At 33.7% G+C, this 24,395-nt stretch overlaps 1 protein-coding gene across 4 annotated transcripts in view; it reads right to left on the minus strand.

Moving 5' to 3' along the window:
• Positions 1–4,068: 4,068 nt before the first annotated feature.
• LOC140441122 (uncharacterized) overlaps positions 4,069–24,395 on the minus strand; it is a 129,811-nt gene continuing 109,484 nt past the window's right edge. For 3 of the 4 annotated variants that reach the window (XM_072531579.1, XM_072531580.1, XM_072531577.1), the window contains 7 exons: positions 23,716–23,967; positions 21,148–21,344; positions 19,184–19,428; positions 18,304–18,626; positions 17,863–18,149; positions 16,595–16,885; positions 4,069–8,863 (listed from right to left, as the gene is read on the minus strand). In XM_072531579.1, coding sequence (XP_072387680.1) covers positions 8,411–8,863; positions 16,595–16,885; positions 17,863–18,149; positions 18,304–18,626; positions 19,184–19,428; positions 21,148–21,344; positions 23,716–23,967 — 2,048 coding nt within the window. In that variant the 3' untranslated portion in view covers positions 4,069–8,410. The remainder of the gene's footprint in view (positions 8,864–16,594; positions 16,886–17,862; positions 18,150–18,303; positions 18,627–19,183; positions 19,429–21,147; positions 21,345–23,715; positions 23,968–24,395) is intronic. The other variant, XM_072531578.1, reaches the window with a different exon arrangement.

The following is a 24,395-nucleotide window of genomic DNA, read 5'->3' on the forward strand; positions in this document are numbered from 1 at the left end:
TAAATGATATCCATGTCGACATTTGATGAACTAAAAATTGCATTCCGGTTTTGAGGTCGACTTCCATAATCACTTTTTTTTTACTTGCATTATTATCGATGAAAGTTATGTATATTCTTGCTTATATTGTTTGTATTTATCTCTTAATTTTTCTCGCAAAATAAAAATTTCATTTAAAAAACTCGATGTCGAGTTGGTCCGCTAGTTATTATATATTACTTTCAAGATTAATTTTAAAAACCTTTTGCAATTACCGCAGCTGCGCCAATAGCCGTATCAAAAAATCTCCCTTTTGCACCTCGTCGAAACGTAAGAGGTGCCGATATAGTCTTTTATGAAAAGGTAACGGTACTTAAGAATTTTGTTTCTTTATAGACCTAATTCTTCCTATATCTTTCAGTTTTTTTATTCCTTAAAAGAAGTACCGAAACATGCAGATTACTTGATGACTGCTTTGTTAGAAGTTGAGGGCAATCGTCATTTTTTCTTTTTGGGAACAAAAAACTTTTAGGCCTCTTTTTTATAGCGCTAGGAAGATAGTAATACAATTTGTTAAACTTCTTACAAATAGCTTTACTACAAAGAGAACCTTTTCCTCAATATGGTACAGTTATTTGCCTGTTTGCTTTCCTTTTTAAAAAAATACCGTTATGTTTATGTGTTTACGCCGTAAATGAAAATAAGTCGGTACTTGTGAAGGGGGAGTTCTTTAAGTGGGGATTATTCTATTCTAGGGGATAGTTTGCCCAATTCGAAAAAGGGAGAATCACTTTTCGTTGGGTAGTCTAAGAGATAAGTAAGACGGACTTTTTGGTTGCATTGTCCAAGAGTTTGGACGTATTTCGTCCTCTGGGAATTTATCTATATGTATATATATATATATATATATATATATATATATATATATATATATATATATATATATATATACATTATAAATTAAATTCAGTGTTTGATACTAAAGTTGAGTACATCATCTAGACTTACTGTAAGTGGTCTTATACTATTAATATTACCTCCAATTATCTCCAAAGTAGAGTAATCTACGGGCTATCTTCAAAAACATTTTCCTGATCGATGGTTAAAGCTAACTACCGATGCAATCAATTCCTCTAAGGAACAATGCTTTAATCCATTGCACTTTTCAGAACTTTCATATCTTTTCATTAACAAATATTAATTACAATCATTCTTTATTTAAATAAAAGTTGTGCGAGTAGCTTCTCGTGAACCAACAGCGGTTTGGTCCTTATTTGAATGTTTGGTAAAACCAATTTTTATGATCTTGTCTCTGTACTTCTGCAACTTTATTCCGCAAATTAATTTAGTATTATTTTGTACTTATCCCAATTATCTCGAGATAAGCCTAAAATATTATGGAGAGATATTTATATGATCTACTCGTTTCTAATTTCTTTAAAACATTAAGTTCTCCTTAACGTTATATTTTATTTAGATTTACATGTGTCTATTATATTGAAAGATTTTTCATTTTTTGTACATATTAAGGCAGATTTATTTGTATTTCTTGTTTTCGGAATTCACCCGTCTGGTGATTCAGTTAGGTATTGAATATACGAACGATTTCACAACTATGACAATTAACAATACATTCTTTTTTTCTGAGGTCTCACCATTTGATATTGAGAATGCTATATCTTCCTTAAACTATACCAGCTCAGTAGGTATTGATCAAATCCCCACTAAAATAATTAAATACATTTCTTCATATATATCTCCTGTTCTGTCTCACATCATCAACCTATCTGTCAAGGATGGCAAGTTTCCAAGTGACCTTAAAACGGGAGTAGTTAGTCCAATTTTCAAAAAGGGAGATCCATGTTTGGTTGATAATTACAGGCCAATCACCGTAACAAGTGTACTCTCTAAGATTATCGAAAAGTGTATTTACAGTAAAATGTTAAATTTTCTGAATAAATCTGATATCTTAAATAAATGCCAGCATGTGTTTCTTCCTAATAAATCTACAGAGAGTGCTTCTATTTCATTATTTAATTATATCCACGCTGCTTTGGATCGAAAAAGGTATGTGGGTGCACTCTTTTTTGACTTAACTAAGGCTTTTGACTCTATTGATATTGAAATTATACTGCATAAATTAGAAGCCCTTGGTTTTCGGGGTCATTTCTTGAACTGGTTAAGGTCATACTTACAACATCGTAAATTACTAGTAAAAGTCGATAATAAGAAGTCATCTGTTTTTAATCTTGATCAAGGTGTACCGCAAGGCTCCGTATTGGGACCCTTAATATTTCTTTTATATGTCAATGATTTGATAAATTTTTTAACTGCAGACCATACAGTTCTTTATGCAGATGATTCAACAATTATAGTGGACGAGTCAACTGAAGTCGAACTCATTTCAAAAATGAACTTAGTAGCACAGGAATTTAGAACCTGGTGTAAAAGGAACTCTTTAATGGTAAATGCAAAGAAAACTATTTGTATGCAGTTTTACTCGCGCTGTAAGCCATCCCATGGTTATAAAATCACAGTTAGTTCTGAGGAAATACCCTTTAGTGATACAACACTATTTCTTGGTAGCATTCTAGAAAGTAATATGACATGGGATGAAAATGTCACTAAAGTCTGCAAAACAATGAATAAGGGTTACTATGCGATCCTTCAGTTGAAAACTCCATTTAACACCAATCAATTGATAAGTGTGTACTATGCATTGGTTTATTCATATAATATGGCCTATAATGTTGTCTTGTGAGGAAACTCTTCTAGAGTTTTTATAACTCAAAAGAGAATTCTTAGATTGATATTCAATATTGATAATAGACAATTATGTCGTAAATATTTTATTGAACACAGAGTGTTGACTTTTCATGCTTTATATATTTATAAGTGTATTATTCACGTTAAAACTAAATTTCAAAATTTTACCCTCAACTCTGACTTTCATAATTAGCCGACAAGACACGGGAGGTTGATAAGCGCGTGTTAACACTCCACAACTCTCTTTGAAACTAGCCCTGATTTTGCAGGATCTAAATTTTACAATTGTTTGCCACTTAATATAAGAAACGAAAATAATATTCAAAAATAAATTAAAAGCATGTTTGATCCAATTATGCGTTTACAACCTAAATGATTATTTTGACTTAATAAAAGACTACAGGGAATGAAGACCGACGGGTTCAGAGACGCTCTATATCGCATATCTTTTTTTTTATATTAATCTATATTTTATTGATTTTGTTTTATGTAATTGTCCTATATAACTTGTTGATCATGCTTTATGTACTATATGACTTGTCCTATATCACAATGTGATCTGATGGGATTAATAAAGAATATTCTATTCATATTTTCTTTTGTTTACCTACTGAATTTTATTTGTCTACTCCTAATAGCTATTATTTGCTAATAAAAATATTTAACTATCACGATATCTTCGATCAGGCTGTATGTTTGTGTTAACCACAGTATTAACTGTTAATATCTTTTCTTGTATTTGCTCTCAGAACCTAATTATCTCTTTTCGTTTCTAGGTTTCTTAATTTTTCCCTTGGTAACCCCAAAAAGTGGCGCCCTTTTTCTTATCTTCTCTTTTCTTTGGAAATTTTACCTATCTCTCTTGTTATCTACTTCTATCTCTTTTCTAATCTATCTTATCTTTATTATTTCTTCTGTTGGATCCATTTCCGGTTCCAAAAGCTAGTTTCGAACCCCAGACTCGCTCTCCACCAACCATCTAGCTGACGTTCAGTGTCTCCGTTGGTGATCTTTCTAGCACCATCCAAAAAAGGTGTACGAGGTTACAATTTTACATGCTGTACTTTATCGAATGCCTTTTCGAAGTTCACAAAGCATGCAAATACATCTTTTCTTTGATCGTGGCATTTTTGTAATAGGATATTTAGCGCAAAAAGTGCCTCCCTAGTTTTCTCATAACATGTCTAAAACCAAAACTGGGTATCTCCGAGATCTTTCTTGCATTTGCGTCTTATTATGTTGTGATTCAAGTCTACTATCATTTTTATAGATTTGTTGGGAGCAAGGAAAACAAAAATAAATAAAAACACGCACATGGTAAAATATTTTATTCCATATTTTTACACGAAATCATACATGTTTATAAATATTTATTTAACGAAAAATAATACAAAAATAACTAAAGTAGGCTGCAGAGATTGCACATTATCAGTCTCTAAGAATAGAAAAATCTATAATCTTAATTAAAGAAACTCCAATATTTTAATCATGTTAATGAGATTGTACACTTATTCGAAATAACACCATAAATATTGAAATACATTTAATACTGAACGCTGTTTTAATTGACTGTTGACTGATCTGTCCAGCATTATTTTATTTTAGAGTTTTTATAAGTTTAATAACATAGATAGACAGTGATAATTTTTTAACAGAGTCCTCAACCACCTCAAAAAGTTTTAAAAGGTAACATACTGTTATAACAACAATGGGAATGTTTTTATGATACATGTTTTGGACAGTCAAATTGGCATGTGACAAACCATATATCAAAAAGTTGGGTTACGTTATGTGAAGTAGGTATAATTTTAAGTAAAAGGGGCCAAAACACCACGGTACGTACCATTATAGTCTCATTAACACAATTACTTAATTACATCATCAAACATTTGTAGGTTTTTTAAAAACTGTACTGCTCATTAAAAATATTTCTAACTAACTTATCAAAATTACTGTACAATATATACAAAAAGCATTCATAGAACACAAAAATTAGAAGAAATTCTTCAATACCAAGGTTAATTTGCATAAAGATGAAAATATATAACGATCCTTTAAACGAACTTAAAAAAATAAATCACAAAATGTAATAAAAAATATTAACGAATCAGTCAACTGATTCGGTTTAATAAGTTAAATATGAGTGTCACATTGTGTTACTCTACTTCTCGTAGAGCTTTGCTTCATTGTGCCTTTGAGCTTTGGTCTACACATTAAAGGTGTGTTATACAATGTTGCACAAAACTAAAAATCAAATTACATACTTTATTTTTAAATGAAACACATCTTTTAAATGTTAAAAAATCACATTATGTTTAGTCTAAATTAACTGTCTAAAAGTATCTATTCAGCCAGTAATAGTTGTTATTTAATGCAACATTATTGAATCAATGTTCTACTATGCGGTTTCTAAAGGGCATTGCTGTTTTCCGATGCATCAAATTTAATATTTATAGTGTAAACTATGATAACTATTCCATTGCATAGTTGAATAAAATGTCGGTAGGTGTCGCTAACTGTTGCACTTTCATGTGAGTAATATATGGTGAGTAAAATAAGGATGTCCAACAAAGTCGTTCCAGATTAGATTTGCAGTGAATAAAACCGATGAATTAAATGAAAATTCTTTAACTTTAAAGATCCTTACGCATCTGACTGGGAATCGAATGATCTTGTAGAGGAAGAATAGAGTAGAACTGGGTAACTTAACTCGCAGTAAAATGTAAATCATGGTTTGTTTGTCTCGTTTTTTTAGAAAAGTAGAAATTAGAGAGCTCATCATATTTTCAGAGGTGTCACAAATAATGGGAGACTTTAATGCCAAAATTGGAAGTGAGATTGAAGACTCTGAAAGCAAGATTGGAAATTTTGGATTCGGCACAAGATACACAAGAGGAGAAAAACTCATGGAATTCCTGGAACAAGAAAACATGTATGTTATGAATACCTTCTACAAAAAGAAACCTAACAGAAAATGGACATGGGTCGCACCTAACGGAACTACCAAAAATGAAATAGACTATTTTCTCTCAAACAACAAAGGAATATTTGAAGACGTCACAACAATAAACAACGTAACAACGGGTAGTGACCATCGTATAGTTAGAGCAAAAATAAATATTAACATGAAAGAAGAGGGAAAAAGGATTTTTTAAAAAACAACGATGATAGATGCCTTTAAACTAAGAACAAATGAAGAGCAATTCCGAGAGGTCTTAGCGGATAAGTTCGAATCTGATCCTTCACATAATTAAGACTAAATTGACGAGATTAATAAAAACATAAATAAAAACCTTCTCGCAGCAGGACTACAGGTCGCAAAGAAAACAAGGACTAAAGAAGACAAAATAAGCAATGAAACAGAGGCTTAAAATGTCTAAGACCCGCACTGGGAGTTCAAAAAATCATCAAAATTAAAGACGCCAACAATAAGGAAGAGAAGGACAAATATAAAATAACAAATATTGTCGAAGACTTCTACGCATTCGAAATAGAAAGAGCTTTAAAAGAGCTAAAAAATAATAAAGCTCCAGGACACGACGGTATAATTGCCGAGCTCTTGAAAACAAGCAAGACATTAACAATCCCTGTAGTAACAGAGCTATTTAATAGATGTCTCCATAATAGCAAGATCCCTAAAGACTGGAACGAGAGTCTAGTAATACTCTTACACAAAAAAGGGGACAAATGTGATCTACAGAATTATAGATCTATATCGTTGCTCAGTCAAGTATACAAACTATTTATGAGAATTATTAACAACCGGTTAACCTACAAAATGGACAATTACCAACCGGTTGAACAGGCTGGCTTCCGCAAAGGATATAGTACATCAGACCATCTGCTGACAATGAGAACATTGATAGAGAAGGCAAATGAATACCAACTACCCGTATTTCTTGCCTTCGTCGACTATGAAAAGGCGTTTGATAGTATCGAGATGTGGGCCATAGAACAAGCTATTAATAATTGTAGAATAGATTCGAGATATAGGCAACTAATACATAATATATATGAAAATGCAACTATGATAGTACAACTAGACGAAAATACAAATCCCATCCCCATTAAGAGAGGAGTGAGACAAGGAGACGTAATATCGCCAAAGCTTTTCAACCTAGCTCTAGAAGACGTTTTCAAAACTACAAATTGGTCAACCTATGGCATTAACATTAATGGCAACAAGATTCGCTGACGACATAGTGATTATAGCGAGCACATTCGATGAACTGCAAATTATGATGGGGGAACTAGCAGCCAGCTCCCAATACGTCGGCCTAAAAAATGAATATGAAAAAAACAAAAATAATGACAAACACAGATGACCCCAGACGTATAACTATAAATGGCAGTGAGATAGAACAAATCCAGGAATATATCCACCTAGGCCAAATCCTGAAACTTGACAAAGAAAACGAAAGTGCGGAAATTACTAGAAGAGCAAGACTAGCATGGGTAGGATTTGGAAAACTTAGTTGGATACTTAAGAACCGCAAAATACCCCAATACTTGAGGAGCAAAGTGTTCAACCAATGCATCCTTCCTATCATGACATATGGGTGTCAAAACTGAACCCTAACCAAGGCAAACATGAATAAATTAGCCACAACAGAAAGAACAATGTAAAGAGCAATGTTAGGTATACGACTATCAGATAAAAAGAGGAACGACTGGGTAAGATCCAAAACAAAAGTCGAGGACATAACAACAAAAATTGCCAAACTTAAATGGAGCTTCGCGGGCCACACTGTTAGACAAAAAGACCAAAGTTGGAATACTACAATACAACATTGGATACCTTACGAAAGTAAACGACCAAGAGGAAGACCACAGATGAGATGGGTTGATGATATTAAAAGAATAGCCGGAACAAATTGGAAATATGTTGCTCAGGATAGAGACCGATGGAAGGAGTTGGGAGAGGCCTATGTCCAAACATGGACGACAGAAGGCTAAGAAGAAGAAGTCACAAATAAAAAAATTGTTAGTAGTGCAAAAAATGAAGATACTAGAAGAAAAATGAAGGTATTTGTATGAGTATATAAAAATGTGACAATAGACCATCCTTCTATACAAAATTAACCATAGAATATTCTGTGCTTGCAAAAGAAAGAAGGAAAGGAAGAAAACTTGTGAGTCTAAGAGTCACAAGAGCCACGCGAGCTAGATAACCAGCGAAATATCAACCTGGGTCGTTCTCCAAAGAGGCGTAATAATAACCTAAACGATGAAGAGTCATAATAAATAAATTTTATAAATAAATAAAATTTTAAGTTACATTTTTTATTATCCAAATTTAATAATTTTCAATTTGAAATAAAATAAATAGAGAAAATGTTTGCACTTTGTAAGTGAACAAATGTCTTGATATATTCATAAGTCTATGTGCAACTTTTTCAAAAATTTAATATCTATATTTATTATATCAAGCACAGTGCTTTAAGTCCAGGATATGTGGACCATACTTTATACACTGGAATACTGGTAAGTTACACAATGTGACACGGTCATATACAAGTAAAAAATTCTCTACGTATTATTACCAGTTTCACGAATTGAAAAACTAATATTTTTAACTGGATTATAATACACTTTTTTACCTGATTACCAGGGAATTATAATGGTAGATCAGTTACTGATCTCTTTTCAAGGATTCAATACAAAATTACGATTTTTGCGGACTATTTAGTTGTTTATTAACATTATTTTGGGGCTTCGGTATACTTCTGATAGGCCCTAAAGAAATCATCGTCGTCGAGCCTATACTTGAGAGATTAGCTGGGTTTCTGCTGTTAATAATAGGTACCGCAAACGTCCCATCCGCTGTATTTTGGGACGGTAAAGGAATATAATTACATATACCCAGATTTGATAGCTTTTGCATGACACCAGGAGTTTTCAAATTGATGACTGGTATACCCAATTCTGCCATGCCACTTGTGGTCTTGTGGTAGGTTTGCCTATGTTTGTTGAGGCCGACCGAATTAGGATATTGAGCGGGGCATAGGTCACACCGGAAAGGTAGGCCTGGCCGTTGTTTCTGGGGCGATGAAGCTGCTGGTGGTGTTGGAGAATCGTCCGTTAAGTCTACTGTCGGTAATGATTCCGTCACAGCGGGCTGAAATTGAAAACAATTAAACAATTGAAACAATGAATTCATATTGTAATTATTGGGTTTCAGTAAACCAATAAGCATAAAGAAAATGATAAAAAGGTTGCCAATGTCAGTCCATAATACTGTTGTATAGGGAGATAGTCAATTCTCACAATCTTACAATATATGCCCCGATATATGCCTCGAAACCGGTAGCCTACTAACTAAAACACTAAGATTGTGAGAATTAACTATCTCTTATTCGCTACGTGCAAGTTCCGAAGAGCGACACCTAGTGGCATAAATCAGCGAAGGTTTTAGCACTATTAATATTTTAGTTTTATATTAGCTGCAAATAAAGTGACTTAAACTTGTTTATTTAATACAATAATTATTGTAATATATGTCAGTAACAACTTAATATTATTCTGAAGCTCTTTTCTTGTGGCATCTTAAAGTAATTATTATTTTAATGGGAATAAGCCACAATTAAAGTTTAAAATAAGTTTATTGACGTTTAAATTTCCACTTCGGAAATCCTTCTCAAAATACAAACATTAATAAATTAAAAAAATTTTGTTTCTTGTTACTTAGTGAAAAATTCTTCTAATAATTTAATTTTATCTGACTCATTCATATTGACAATTCAAACATACATTCTACATTTTAAAGTAGACGACTTTAAAATGATATTGCAAATATTGCTGAGTTCCGTTCCTGGGACGACTTTATTGTAAGATAGTTCATTCGATTACATGAAATCAACTTTAACTGGAGAATATCTGTCAGAAAAAATCATAACACGTGATTCGTCTTTAAAAAGACAACCATGTGCCATGACGGCAGTTAAATCAGGATCCCATAGTAAATAATAATTAACTTGTAAAAATGAAGCCCTTGGGAGTACGCCCCTACTACAGGACATCCAGACGAAGAAGTCCAAATATTCTACGACTAAATATCCTGTGCAATCAAGGAAAATCCTGGCCACTTCTTAATAATAGGTGGTGATTTCAACGCCAAAATAGGCACTAAGGAAGACCCCTCTGAAATAATATTGGGAAATTTTGGAAGCGAAGGCAGAAATGATAGAGGCAAACAACTACTGACTTTCCTTTTGGAAAACAATCTCTATCAAATGAACATCTTCTTTAAAAAGAAAAAACACAGAAGATGGACATGGGAAAGTCCTGATGGAAAAACAAGGAACGAAATCGACTATTTCTTAACAAACAAAAAAGAATTATTTAAAGACGTAAATGTGCTAAACCAGTTCAGTACAAGCAGTGATCATAGGTTAGTAAGAGCTAAAATAACGATATCAACCGAAAAAGAAAGACTCAAAATGATAAATAAGAAACAACCAAAGAAATGGACAAAACCAACTAACATTCAGGAGTTCGAAAAATATATTGGTAATTCATTGAAAGATACAACAACAGCAGACATCAATATATTGAACAAATAAATAGTCAACACAATGCAACAGGCTCAAACTAAATATTGTCCGACAAGCAAAAAAGATGAAAAACTGAGTCAACCCACGAAAACCCTTATAGAACTAAGGCGACAAATGAAAGGAGATAACACTACAAGCAAAGAAGCAATAAATCAAATAAATAAGACGATCACAAAGGCAATAAGAAAAGACATAAGAAACTACAATGTAGAAAAAACAAAACAGACAATAGAGAAAAATAAGAACATGAAAGTTTTGAAGAGGAGCGTACAAAAGGGGAAAATAGAAATTAACAAACTGAGAAACAGCACTGGAGAAGAAACAACGAACAGAGATGAAATATTAAGAATAGTCGAAGAGTTCTACACAGAGTTATATAGATCAAGAAAAAAAGATAACAATACGGAACCTCCAATTACACTAAAAACTGGGGTATTAAACCAAGGATCAGATTTAATGCCCGATATAACAAAATCAGAAATCAAAGAAGAAAATGAAAAATAATCGAACCCCGGGTGAAGATGGAATAGTATCAGAAGCACTAAAAATTGGAGGGGATGTATTACTTGAAAAAATTAAACAACTTTTCAATATCTGCCTTCACAGCGCCAATATTCCAACAGACTGGAACAACGCTACTATGATTCTATTACACAAAGCGGGAGACAAAGCAAATTTAGAGAATTACAGACCGATTAGCCTCCTCAGCCATATATATAAGTTGTTTACGCGAATACTAGTTAAGAGAATGGAAAGAAAATTAGAGACTTATCAACCAAGGGAACAGGCAGGATTCCGAAAAAGTTACGGAACAAATGACCATCTACAAAGTATAAAAACCCTAATAGAGAAAGCAGTGGAATACAATAAATCTCTAGTTCTAATATTTATCGATTTTCACAAAGCCTTTGACACAGTTGAGCTAAGCAAAATATTACAGGCGCTTAAAGAATGCAGGCTAGATTATAGATATACTAAATTATTATACAAAATATACCTGTAGGCAACAACCACTGTCAGATTACATACTAACAGTAATCGCATAAAAATAGAACGGGGGGTTAGACAAGGAGACCCAATGGCACCTAAACTTTTTAATACGGTGCTAGAACATGCTTTTAAGAATTTGGATTGGATGACAAAGGGAATAAAAATAGATGGAGAATATCTAAACAACTTACGTTTCGCCGATGATATACTTATAATAGCTGAAGATCTAGGTATGGCAAGAGAGATGGTACAGGAACTCGTGGCTACAGAAAGTGTAGGTTTAAATATAAATATCTCGAAAACAAAAATCATGACCAATTTGGTACCCAACCAGAACATCAGTATTGGTGGAAAAGAAATAGAACTCGTAGATAGATATAAATACCTGGGAAATGAAATTATGATTGGCAGGGATAACCAGACTCATGAACTGAAGAGAAGAATCGGCCTTGGGTGGGCAGCATTTGGAAAACTGAGAGAAACTTTTAAAAGTGAGCTGCCCACATGCCTAAAGAGAAAGGTATTTGATCAGTGCGTCCTCCCAGTCTTGACGTACGGAGCAGAAACACTTACCTTAACAAAAGCAGCAGCTACCAAACTGAGAGTCACGCAGAGAAGAATGGAGCGGTCCATGTTAGGAATAACTCTGCGAGACAGAATAACCAACGAAGACATCAGGAGAAGAACCGGAGTGACTGACATCATCGAGAAGATAGCCAGACTAAAATGGAGATGGGCAGGACACATAGCCAGAATGACAGATGGGCGATGGACAAAGAGGTTATTTGAATGGAGGCCAAGGGAAGACAAGAGAAGCGTCGGTCGACCACCTACAAGATGGACTGACGATTTAAGAAGACTCAATAAAAACTGGATGAGAGCAGCGCAAGATAGACGGGGTTGGAAACATGAGAAAGAGGCCTATGTTCAGCAGTGGACTCTTGAGGCTGGATGATGATGATGGGAGTAATACCAATTATTAATATAAGCGTATACCCTTTTTTTATAATGAGAACAATAATAAACACGATCATCTACCGCAAAAGGCACATCAATTTTAAATTCAGTACAATCATTAATGATACGAGTATTACTATATTTTGGTTTGGAGCAATCTGGCATTGTTGGTCGGACACTTAATTTATCTGGCCAAAACACTAATGTTGCAGTTACTGATTATCTAGTTTATCTAAAGATTATCTAAAGTTGAATAAAAGATCCTGGATACTGTTGTTCGATGAATATAAAACGTTGAACTTAACGTTGCTGCAAATGTTAAGGCAGTTTTTATTTTTTAAAGAAAGATGCTAAATGGGAAGAAATAAAAAGAGCTGTTGAAATGACAAACAAGACACTTCTGTTACAGGAGCGCGTAAAGAAGAAAGAATGGATGACGGATGAAATCCTTGATATGATGGAAGAAAGAAGACAACACAAATGCAAAAATCAAGTGAAGTATCAAGAAACAAGTCACAATATAAAAACAAAGATAAAGGAAGCGAAGGAACGCTGGCTGAAGGAGAAATGCGATGAAATCGAAGAGTGCGACAGAAGATATGACTACCACAACATGCACAAAAAGATCAAAGAATTAACAACTAAAAAGAAAACCAATAATCCCCACCCGACACTAATAGACGCAGACGGTAACCTTATATCAGACGACTTGAAGCTCATTGACACATGGAAAGATTACGTAGAACGACTTTTTAACGATAAACGCAGAGCGACAGTGGACCAAGATGACGACATGACTGGACCCGAAATACTAAGGTCTGAAGTGGAAAAAGCCATTTCATCGCTAAAAAACGACAAAACACCAGGTCCCGACAACATACAGAGCGAGATCATAAAACTCCTATGCGAAACGGATGACCACTTCCTCGATTTTCTGACAGGCCTTTTTAACACCTTTTACGACAAAGGGGAGATTCCGGAGGAATGGCTTCGATCGACCTTTGTAGCCATACCTAGAACACCAAGTGCAAAACACTGTGATCAACACCGCTTAATAAGCTTGATAAATCACATTACCAAAGTTTTCACCAAAATCATACACAATAGAATATATAACAAATGCGAAGCAAATATATCGGAGTCACAGTTCGGATTCCGAAGCGCATTGGGCACAAGAGAGGCGATCTTCAGTCTGCAAGTTTTAATTCAAAGATGCAGAGACATGCACAAGGACGTCCACTTGTACTTCATCGACTTCTCCAAGGCGTTTGACAAGGTCAAACATGATAAACTCATGGAAATGCTCAGGAAGATGCATATTGATGGCAAGGATCTGCGCATAATAACCAGTCTCTATTGGAACCAAAGTGCTGAGATAAAGATGGGCAACTTACACAGTGGGAAGATAGATATTAAAAAGGGTGTACGACAGGGATGCGTCCTCTCGCCGCTCCTGTTCAATATATACTCTGAACAAATCTTCAGAGAAGCACTGGGAGAAGTTTCGGAGGGTATCAAAGTAAACGGAGAGGTAATCAATAATATTAGATATGCTGACGACACAGTTATTATCGCAAATGACTGCAACGAGCTTCAAAGACTCATGCAAAGCATCCACACAGCAAGTCAAGAATATGGTTTAGAACTCAATACAACCAAAACTAAATGCATGCTCATCAGCAGAACACAACAACCTCCGATGCAATTGACATTAAACAACCGAAAAATAGAACAAGTGGAGACATACACATACCTTGGAACCACAGTCAACACAAAATGGGACCAGTCAACAGAAATAATATCCCGAATTGAAAAAGCACGAAACGCGTTCAACAATATGAAAAAGTGGTTCACAAGCAAAATCTCATTGGAACTAAAATTAAGACTGGTCAAGTGTTATGTCTTCCCGGTCTTGTTCTATGGAGCAGAGGCATGGACCACAACGGAAGCCACCCTGAAGAAACTAGAATCCTTTGAGCTGTGGATATATCGCCGTATTCTTCGGATATCCTGGACAGACCACATCACTAACGTGGAAGTAATGCAGAGAATAGGCAAAAGCAAAGAAATAATCTTCACCGTAAAGAAACGGAAACTTGAGTACTTCGGACATGTCATGAGGCATACTAAGTACCGGCTGCTACAGTTAATAGTCCAAGGAAGAATCGACAGTAGGAGAGGACCGGGAAGAAGATGACACTCATGGATGCATAACCTGCGACAATGGTTCGGACTAACATCGACCGAACTGTTCAGAGGTGCCGTAAACAAAGTCAAAATAGCCTTGTTAATAGCCAACGTCCGAAACGGATAGGGCAAAGGAAGAAGAAGAAAGAAAAATAAATAGCCTAATTTTTTTGGATATCTGAACATTTTTTTAATACTTATTTTATTTAATAAATAGTTAAAAGTATCAAAAGATACACCAGCAAGATCTGTTAATTGTTTATCACTTGTAACAATCCCTTCGAAACGAATTTCATCACAATTAAATCCATTGTATGGAAAATTAGATCCAACTGATTTTTTTGCTATTTATTTTTAATTTACTTTATTGTACATTAATTTCAGTTTGAGTTTCTGCTTCACAAAAAATAGGTCCAAAAATAATTCTATTACAACACAGTATTGTTTTAACACTATCACAACAAACAAAAATTTCAACTTGACATGCTTAGTCACTTTTGCTGCCACCCGTACCAGCTACTGACTCATCTTGTATCATATCACACTCATTTTCACTCATTAAATTGGCTGCTATTTCTGACTCCAAATTCTTCAAATGCAATTCATTCACAGAACTGATGGGCTTATTATCTATAATAATTAAATGTGATCGTTTTTGTAGACAACGCTTTTTGAAACGCTCATGTCTATTTAGAGATGCATTTTAAATAAATTTATGCTCCAATTTTGATGAAAATATTGTTGGTACATAATTAGGAATTAGCTCACTTTCTCTCTTTTTATCTCCAATAAAATGAGCACTGCAGATTAAGTGGGAAGGTGTAGGATTCCAATTGCAATCATATCCTCTGTAAAATACTCAATAGTTTGGAGCGACATTAACGCCCGATTTCATAATGACAATCTAAAGTACACTTTAATGTTTATTTTAGACTAAATTGCATAACTGTATCTTTTGTCAATTAAAACCTTTTAAAGAAACATACATCATATTGGTTTAAATAATTAATTCTTGTCAACTTTTGGGCGGCGTAATTCGAACTTGAAGAAATATTTAGCATTTTTTTTTAATGTAAAAAAAAAATGTAAATAAACTTGAACCAACATGATTATTACTGAAATTTACACTTTAAAGTGAACTTTAATTTAATGTTCACTTGAAACTTATTACGAAATTGGGCGCAAAAATGCAGAATTTGGGTTACTTTACTTACTTCTGCTTTATTATGATATAAATCCACTTTTCTCTTTGCATTAATTTGTGCTTAGAAGTTTGAAACCGATAGAAGTTGAATTTACTTTTTTTTGTTGTATTTATACAATTTATAAGACAGCATTTGCGAAATCCCATTTTCTTCAATAACTACTTATGAAATATTCTAACAAAGTTGCAAGATTTCACCGCTACACGCGCACGATCGTTTCTTGTATCCCCTCCAAGTACTTGCCCACAGCCAATACAACAGTATTATGGACTCACATTGACAACCTTTTCAACATTTGAAAACTGCTAGTCAAGAGACGTTGCTTCATCAGGACAAGAAGCTCACTACAACTAAGATAATACATTAGATTCAAGATCTTTTTCAACAACAATTGTCTGAAACTAAACCTACTACCCTCTTAGACAACACCTCAAATTAGCTACTAGTAAACAACTTTTAGTTTTTATTAAAACGAAAGCCTTTGTAGTGTGGCCTGATGATGGGGCATATATTGTTAGTCTCGAAACTGTGATAATTATCTCCTATACAACAGTATAAAGAAAATGTTTGGTAGTGACCATTAGAATGGTTGTGGTAAAGCTAGTGATTAATTTTAAAAAAAGAATGGAATAAGGAAAACAGTAATGTGGACGTACAAAATTCAAGGGATACATTGCCACATGAATAAAAAATAAATAAAAAAGAAATATTGACCTAAAAAGACGAGAAGAGAAGAGATACTGAAGGGAAACAAAAAGAAGTTAATTGAAAAACGAACAGAACTAAGAGAAAAGTACTGCAAAAACTTTGAAAGATTGAATAAAACATTTTCAAATACCATTAGAACCAAAAATAACTAAAAGAGGTACTATAAATACTATAAAAATATGTACCAGAGTTAAATAACTTTAAAATATTTTTGTATGCTTTACTCCTATATTAAAAAAAATTACTTACTTTGGCCTGATTTCCATTTGTTTTCGCAGCGGGAATAATACTGACTGCACCATTTAAATTAATCGGCGTCGGGATCGGTGCGGCCGCTTTGGGCGGAGATTCCTTGACAGTCTCCTTCGGTTTGGCTGTAGCGGTGACAGTTATACCTCTTGTCGCTAAAATGTTTGCTACGGCTTTGGCATCTGATTTTTTGGGACTTTCTGCCTGTTTGGGTGGTGGATTTCGTACGCTTAGAGTTATTGAATCTGAGAGATGCATAATACTGCTTTCGGCTGTTTCAGATGTACCACCCTGAAATAGATTATTATTTTTTTAGTTTAAGAGAAAATTCGACAATACCAAAATAACATTAATTTATTCAGTCACATATACACTACTAAACAAAAACCAATTATTGTAAACAAATATTCCAAAAAGCAACACATTCATCTACAGAAAACAAAACTCAATCCAAAACAATCAGTGACAAAAATGTAAAAAAAAACTATCTTCTTCATTTCAGGCTTCGCTTCATCTTTTCAAGAGACGTTTTAAACTTGTTCCAATATTTGTTTAGTTGGTCGATTTTTATCCTCTCTGTTTATATGTACACTTACTTCCACTACTTATGGAACATGCATCGTTCCAATTCTAGCATTTAGGTCACCTCCTATAATCACAGCGTCCGTTTTATTCCATTTGCTAAGTACTCTTTTAGGTAAACAACTACAAAAGGCTATTACATATTTGGATAAACTATATCCGAATGAGGTAGGTCTATTACATATGGAAAATATTCTCTGCCTGAAGAGGACACAGTTCCCGAATTATATAAAAAACGTTTCATGCTTCTTAATCATTACCAAGAGTATTGTGTCCCCGGTTGAACATAGGCTTCCCTTAAAAGTAGCCATTATCTTTTGTTCTGGGCAGCTTGGATTCAGTTTGTTCCCACTCTTAGATTATATGTCCAGCGTGTACGTGGTCTCCCTGTACCATTCCAATATATCCAATAGCATTCATTCTTACCACATTTTCACACTAGAAACACAGAAACTCACAAATATCTGAATATTAAACCACATAACTTGAAAGCTGATACAAATTTCAGAAAACAATCAAAAGTAAGTTATAAAAGAAGTGTTTAGAAATAACTGTTACTTTAATATTAATTTTGAAGTTTGATTTAAGTATTATTAGTATTAAAGTTACCAATATGAAATGTTCGAGTCTTTTTATCCAGCGTTGTAGAAATTTTAAAGCACAAAACAAAAAGAATTTCAACTTACCAATACACTCTCGATTTGTGGCAATCCCCCGTCGGTATTTTTAGGCTGCATACAAATCACTTGACAGTCATCGTCGTCCTTATCGGGCGTAAGCAAATCGAACTTCTTTTTCTTCGTCTGCATTTGTTGAGCTTGCTCTGGAGTACGTTTTACTGGTGAATTTTGAGGTCGAATATTATTCTGAGGAGTTGTCATTCGCGGCCTTACAGATCTCACCGCTGTCATTCCAGTTGCACTTCGTGGCCTCACCAAGGGAGCCCTAGGTCTCGAGACAGGTTGACGTTGGGCTGAAACAATATTGGATGAAATGAAAAATAGCTCATTTCTACAAAAAAATTATGCGGTGCTGGCTTGACATTGATCTAGTCCTCGAAAGATGCCGCTAGGTGAAGACGAATTGCTCAGGTATTTTTAAATCGAGAAAAAACGACAAATACTCACCCATAGGAGGTCTTGGCGGATTCGGCATTCTATTAGCAGGTTGGGGTTGTCTCGGAGCCGGCTGTCTAGGGGGCATGGGCTGTCTGTAAGGAGTCTGCTGTTGCTGCATCGGCTGATTCATGTTTTGGGGCTGCGACGAAGGTGGCATTTGATTATGGTTCATTTGAGGTTGATTCATAGGAGGTTGGTTCATGGGCTGTTGATTCATTGGCGGTTGTCCTAATTGGGTTAACTGGGGCTGAGGTGGGGGCGGCATGTGTTGAGGAGGATATCCTGGTGGCCCTGGTGGATAATACATCGGGTTTGGGGGCCTATAAGATGGCCTAACATAATATTTTCAGAACAATTCGGTACAATAAATGATTCTATGAAGTCAATAGTGATATAACATAAATTTGTTAGCGAATTATTATAAATGAATTCTAAAACAACTTAAATTCTTCATATTGATGCATACAGAATTTAATATGCATATGCTAATATTTATATTAAATCTAGTTCATCTTCAAAAGAAGGGAATTACTTTATATTATATACTCTTTGTAGTATATAATACAATCTGGTAAAATGGAAGAAACAAATTTATTTATAAGCTAACATTTATGGCCAGTTTCACAAATCTTTATTAATTCCACACTTATTAATGCATTCTTATCTTGAAGAACAACAGATATATTTTTAATATACAAGAGCTATCAGTGGAAATTGGCAATAATTCTGTTTAACTGTGTGAGGTATATAGATATCGTCCTGTCCAATAGTGGTTATTCATCAGCCAGGAACACTGTCCATTACGCTGCCATTAAATTTATGATTCATTAATTTGTTATGGAAGTAAATAGCCTCTCTGAAACTGCCTATTAATATTTTACATACTTACTGGTATTGATATGGTTGTGGCATAGGCTGTGGAGGATATGGATACATAGGAGGTGGTTGATAAGATGGCTGCGGGGGTCCAGATGGAAACTGCTGTATATTTATTAAAACGTTTTGCTGGTGTAGTCCATTTGAAGATGAGGATGATTGTAGTCGAGATACCTGCTGAGCCAAAGCTTGCATAGGCAAACCAGTTAAAGTATCTAGTGCATTCTGATTTTGGTTGTTGGATGGATTGTACAATTGCTTAAAGTAAAAAAAAATAATAAACAATTACATACAAGATGAATCTCAATAATTTATTAACATACAAAGTACATATTCTATAAAGAAAGGGATACTTGTTTGACTTTCAAAATATTAACTGTTTTGGAGATAATTTGCATACACAGACAGTTTACTTGTTGAGTGATACCTCATTTGAAATACCAGTACCATCAAGGGTGCCGCAAGGTTCCCGCGTGGGCCGTGTTTTATTTTACTTGTCTCTGGTCAAATTAGTACAATCAAAAATTGTAATGTTCTTATGTTTGCTGACCATGTAAAACTGTTTAGAAAAATTCAATCCTGGAATGATGCTGTTCTGCTACAGGAAGATCTTAAATCATTTTATGATTCATGCAGTTTTAACAAAATGTCACTTAACATACACAAATGTCATAGAATGACATTTTTGAGGCAAAGAAAACCTGTTACATTTGTTTACTCAACAAATAATTTGCCATTGGTCTCTAAAAATAGAGTATCACACTTGGGAATCTGGTTGGACACCAAACTGTCATTCTCAAGCAATCAATCAAGTATGGAACAGGATGAAAGTACTGGTATTTATCCAACACACATCTGTAAACTTGTCTTTGTTCAAATTTAGAAGAGTTTATTGAGGTCTTGTTAGGTCCCATTCTAGAGTATGGATCAGTTGTATGGTCCCCACCATACAACTATTACATTGAACAGATTGAAAGGGTCCAAAATAAATGTTTGAAGATAGCAGCTTTTAGGAGTGGATACCGGCGAGAGGAATATAACTATCAGTGGGCAAGAGACAACTGAAAACAACTGAAAAACAACAAAAAGGTATCTTATCATAAGTGATCTCTATTAGAAGTCAATACTGGTCTACCCTTAATAGTTGTATTAAAGTTTGTTACAGTTTATTATGTCTAAGATATTTTAAAAATTTATTGTTGTTAAGATTTAGTTTTGTAAATGGATCCCGTTAATAAATAAATAAAAAATAATGGTTCACATTGATATTGAATCAATATAAACAAAAAATAATGTTGCTATAATACTTAGACAGATCCAATTCTCATGTCTTTTGTTGCAATTTGAGATTATTTTTGTAAAATTTGTATTTTTGAAAAAACATAATATCAATTGTTTATTCTTATCAGTTTAGTATCTTTTTTTAGTATTTTTAATAGTTCTCTTGAATTCTCATTATTTGTGCAGAAAATCTAGAAATACTACGTACGCATCCTACTAATATGACAATTTTTAATTTAGTTTTTTTATTATTTACAGAATCTCGTCCAAATATCTCGTGTCCTTTTCTTCATATTCTATTCTATTATAGATCTTTAATGATACTTGTTGATTGATTATATTCTTCTTACTCAATCTTGTTGACTGTCAAGTTATTCTTTCATAATATTTGCACCTCTAGTGTAAACTTATGCATAAGACAATGAAGTGAACTGATACTGATTTTAGATTAAGCTACTTGAACTCAGTACATTCCATTCATATTTAAGTCAAGTTTTTAACCTGTTAAGGCATTTATTTGTTGACCCTTGAACAATTGAAGTGTTTATTAATTATAATTATATCAGCAGATATATCACATTCTTCTATATTGAATATCTCTATCCTCATAAGTTTTCCTTTAACAATACCAAAGTAGCCTTAGAAGTTAAATAGAATAGTGTAGTACTTTTTGTTTAAAAAAATTAAATAACTTACCATAGCCCCTCTATTTCTATCTTCCAGCCTATCGAGGGAAATAAATTCACTATCACTGGAATGGAATCCCAAGTCTTTTGCACGTTCATTGTTATTAAATAATGACATAATATTGTTGTCATCATGATCTGGTAACTTTAAAGGATCTTCTAAGTTGGAATTAGTTGACCAAAGGTTTGATTGATCAGAGGATTGATCTAAAAGAAGCAAATTTACATTATTAAGTTACACGTTATCCATAGATCATAAAGGAAGTGATACTGGCTTAATATTACATGTAAAGGAAATGACATTGGTTTAGTATTACAATATTTAAAAATTTTAACTTACGGAAAACAAAAAAAATTGAAGAATTTGTTTCTGAACGTGGTTTCATTAATACTATATCAATAAATTTAAAATGAAAAAATAAAATAAACAGAATTAAAATTCAAAGCAGTTGCAAATAACTGTCTACTGGACGAAATTTAAAGAGCGTGTCATACACAAGTACACACAGAACATTAAGTCATTAATTAATAGGTTATGTTAAAATGATATAACTTAGACAAGGAACTTTCCATGTCTCGTGACATAAACATTTAAAGTATTAAAAAAACAAATAAACAAGTGAGAGATTCCGAATAACTGATAAATTGATTTATGTGGAATTAAATAAAAAAATATATAAACAGAATATTAATGGGAAGCATCAATGTTACCCTATTTATCGAATAAATGTAGAATCAGAGTCAGAATTAGAGCTGAATACCGTATGCGTAGAAGTCTAATAAAAGATTATAAACAGTTGATTAGCATTGTGTTTTGTGTTCATGTTTTGTTTCATTATTCATTTACAGTATATTAGTCGGAATTTGTTTAAAAATAGGAAGGTTGTCTCCGGAAAGATGTTTATAACTGAAATTTGAATATGTTCCAGTAAAAAATTCAGGTAAAATCGACATTGAATATTTTCACCGAACTTTCCAGGTCAATCTACAAGAAAATTGTACAATTTTCGTTCGAAAAATTTTTGAAGCATACGTCCTCATAACCAATATAATGGTAACTAAGTTAAAACATATTCACATGAGTTTATTAACAAAGTAAAACGGCATGAATTAAAAGACAAACAAAAATAAAGATTTTTGTTTGTCTTTCTCGTTGGCCTCGGTACAGCGGTCGTACTTCTGCCATTTGGGTTTATTGTACATAATAACTTAGTATTCTTCAGTTTTCGTGGAAAACGCTTCGAACGGATCAATTTACTATTTCAGTTTTTCACATTCTCATAGAACTCATGATACTATGATTAAGAAGATAAGATATTGCGCATAAATCGTGACGTAATTGAGAGTTGCACATTCGTAATGTCAGTTTTTTTTATGTGTCAATAAATAATCTTTAATAAATAGTTTGGAGATATCCTTTTGTGTACGATTATTGTAATTATTAAACCTTTATTTAATATTATTATTTTGCTAATTAAATAATTTCATCACAGAATGCATAAAAATCCCATTTAACTTTAACAAGAATTCAAATTCTACTCTCCAATGACGGCATGCGCGAACACGACCGATTTTGTGCTACGGGAAAATCCTATCTTGTTAGTCATAGTATCATGATAGAACTCACTAATTTATTTATTGAAATCTGTCACAAATATGGCATCGTTGACTTTTTCTTCAATGAGAATAAGAAACTCATATAATTCAAAATTGAGATCGTATAATTTAAATTAAAAAATTCTTTCAACTAAACATCAGAATATAATCGTTGGATAAAAATTAGATTGTGTTCTCTGAATACAACCGATAAACAAGCATGACCTGATCTGTATCTGCTGCAAAGTTCAACCCGACTATGTTTATAGAACACGTTTTCAAAACGGAGATGAAAATCGCCAATGATTGGCGAGGAGAGCTTTGCAATATTGGGATTTTAAATCTAAAAACGCGCAACAGGTATTTATCGGTAAAACGAGACGCTAATCCTATGATACACTGAACGTGATAAAGATCAAATAAACAAACTACTTATGTATAGAGCCTTTACAAAGTCTAGTAGGAAGGCTTCAATAGAAATGTGATATATGGATTTAGTATGCAGAAAACCCATGAGGGAGTCGAAAAAAGTGCTTCTATTTGTAACAGGAAGAAAAATAAAGCCGAACTCCCAGCAACGCTCATCGAAAAAAGTAACAGAAATAAAAATTCAGCTGTTTGTTTAGAGTAAAAAATTAACACTGCTTTCGACTTAACACTATTAACCTCCAAATAATTCAATAGTTCTATGTAAAGGTGATGCCACAGAAAAGGGTCATTCCTAATAAACCTTAGTACAGACCTAGGTGCTCCCTTGATGATAGAACGACTCGGAATCCAAACTTTGTCAAAAGAACTCCGAGCTGTTATAGAAAAAACTTGCATATCGAGCCTGAAGTACCTAATGTAGACCAAAGGCAATCTTTTAATTTTACAAAGAGGTGTTTTATATTTGGGGTACACGTGTACCTACGCAGGTTGTAAAATAAGACAATTTTTGATGGGTAGTAATGAAGGGATAAAAAAATGTATTTTTACTTACTATAATTTGGATCTCCATTTGGATTATCATCAGTGATCTCTGTAATGGTCAACGGTTCTTTAAGTAAGCCTGTGGTTTTAATTCTGATTTTGGGATATTCCACCGGAGTTGGTTCCGGTGGAGGGGTTGGTTCGGCTCCTGGTACACTGCCATAATCGGAGGTGTTGCTTTCGCTATTCGAACTACCAGTAGGTATGCCATCTGTAGTTGTAGTAGCGGACGTAAAACCACTATCGCTAGCTGTTGGAGATGCTGAAACAAAAGAACGAAATTATATTTTATAATATAAAATTTTTATAAACATACATTAATTTAATAATTTAATATATAAGTATATTAACAGGGAACTCAACATGTCTTAGAAGAAGAAATGTAGGCAGTATAGAGTTGATCATTTAAAGCTAAGTTATGATACTATGAAACCATCCAAGCTAGGGAACATCTAAAGCTGGATTTAAAGTTTGACGGACTGTAAACGTAGACGCACTGGAAAAAGATCAACATAGAATTTTGTGTACTCTATGACCGTAAACGCATGACGGAACGTAAGTGAGACGGACTGGAACGGAAGAGTTGGCCAACTTTCATCTCTTAAAGTGCGTTACTTGCCGATTCTGGCCAATCATACGGCAAGTTGTTTATCAACATATTCGAATTTTGTTGATTATTTGTTAATGGAC

Source organism: Diabrotica undecimpunctata, chromosome 5 (genome assembly GCF_040954645.1).
Source record: "Diabrotica undecimpunctata isolate CICGRU chromosome 5, icDiaUnde3, whole genome shotgun sequence".
NCBI classification, from domain to species: domain Eukaryota; kingdom Metazoa; phylum Arthropoda; class Insecta; order Coleoptera; family Chrysomelidae; genus Diabrotica; species Diabrotica undecimpunctata.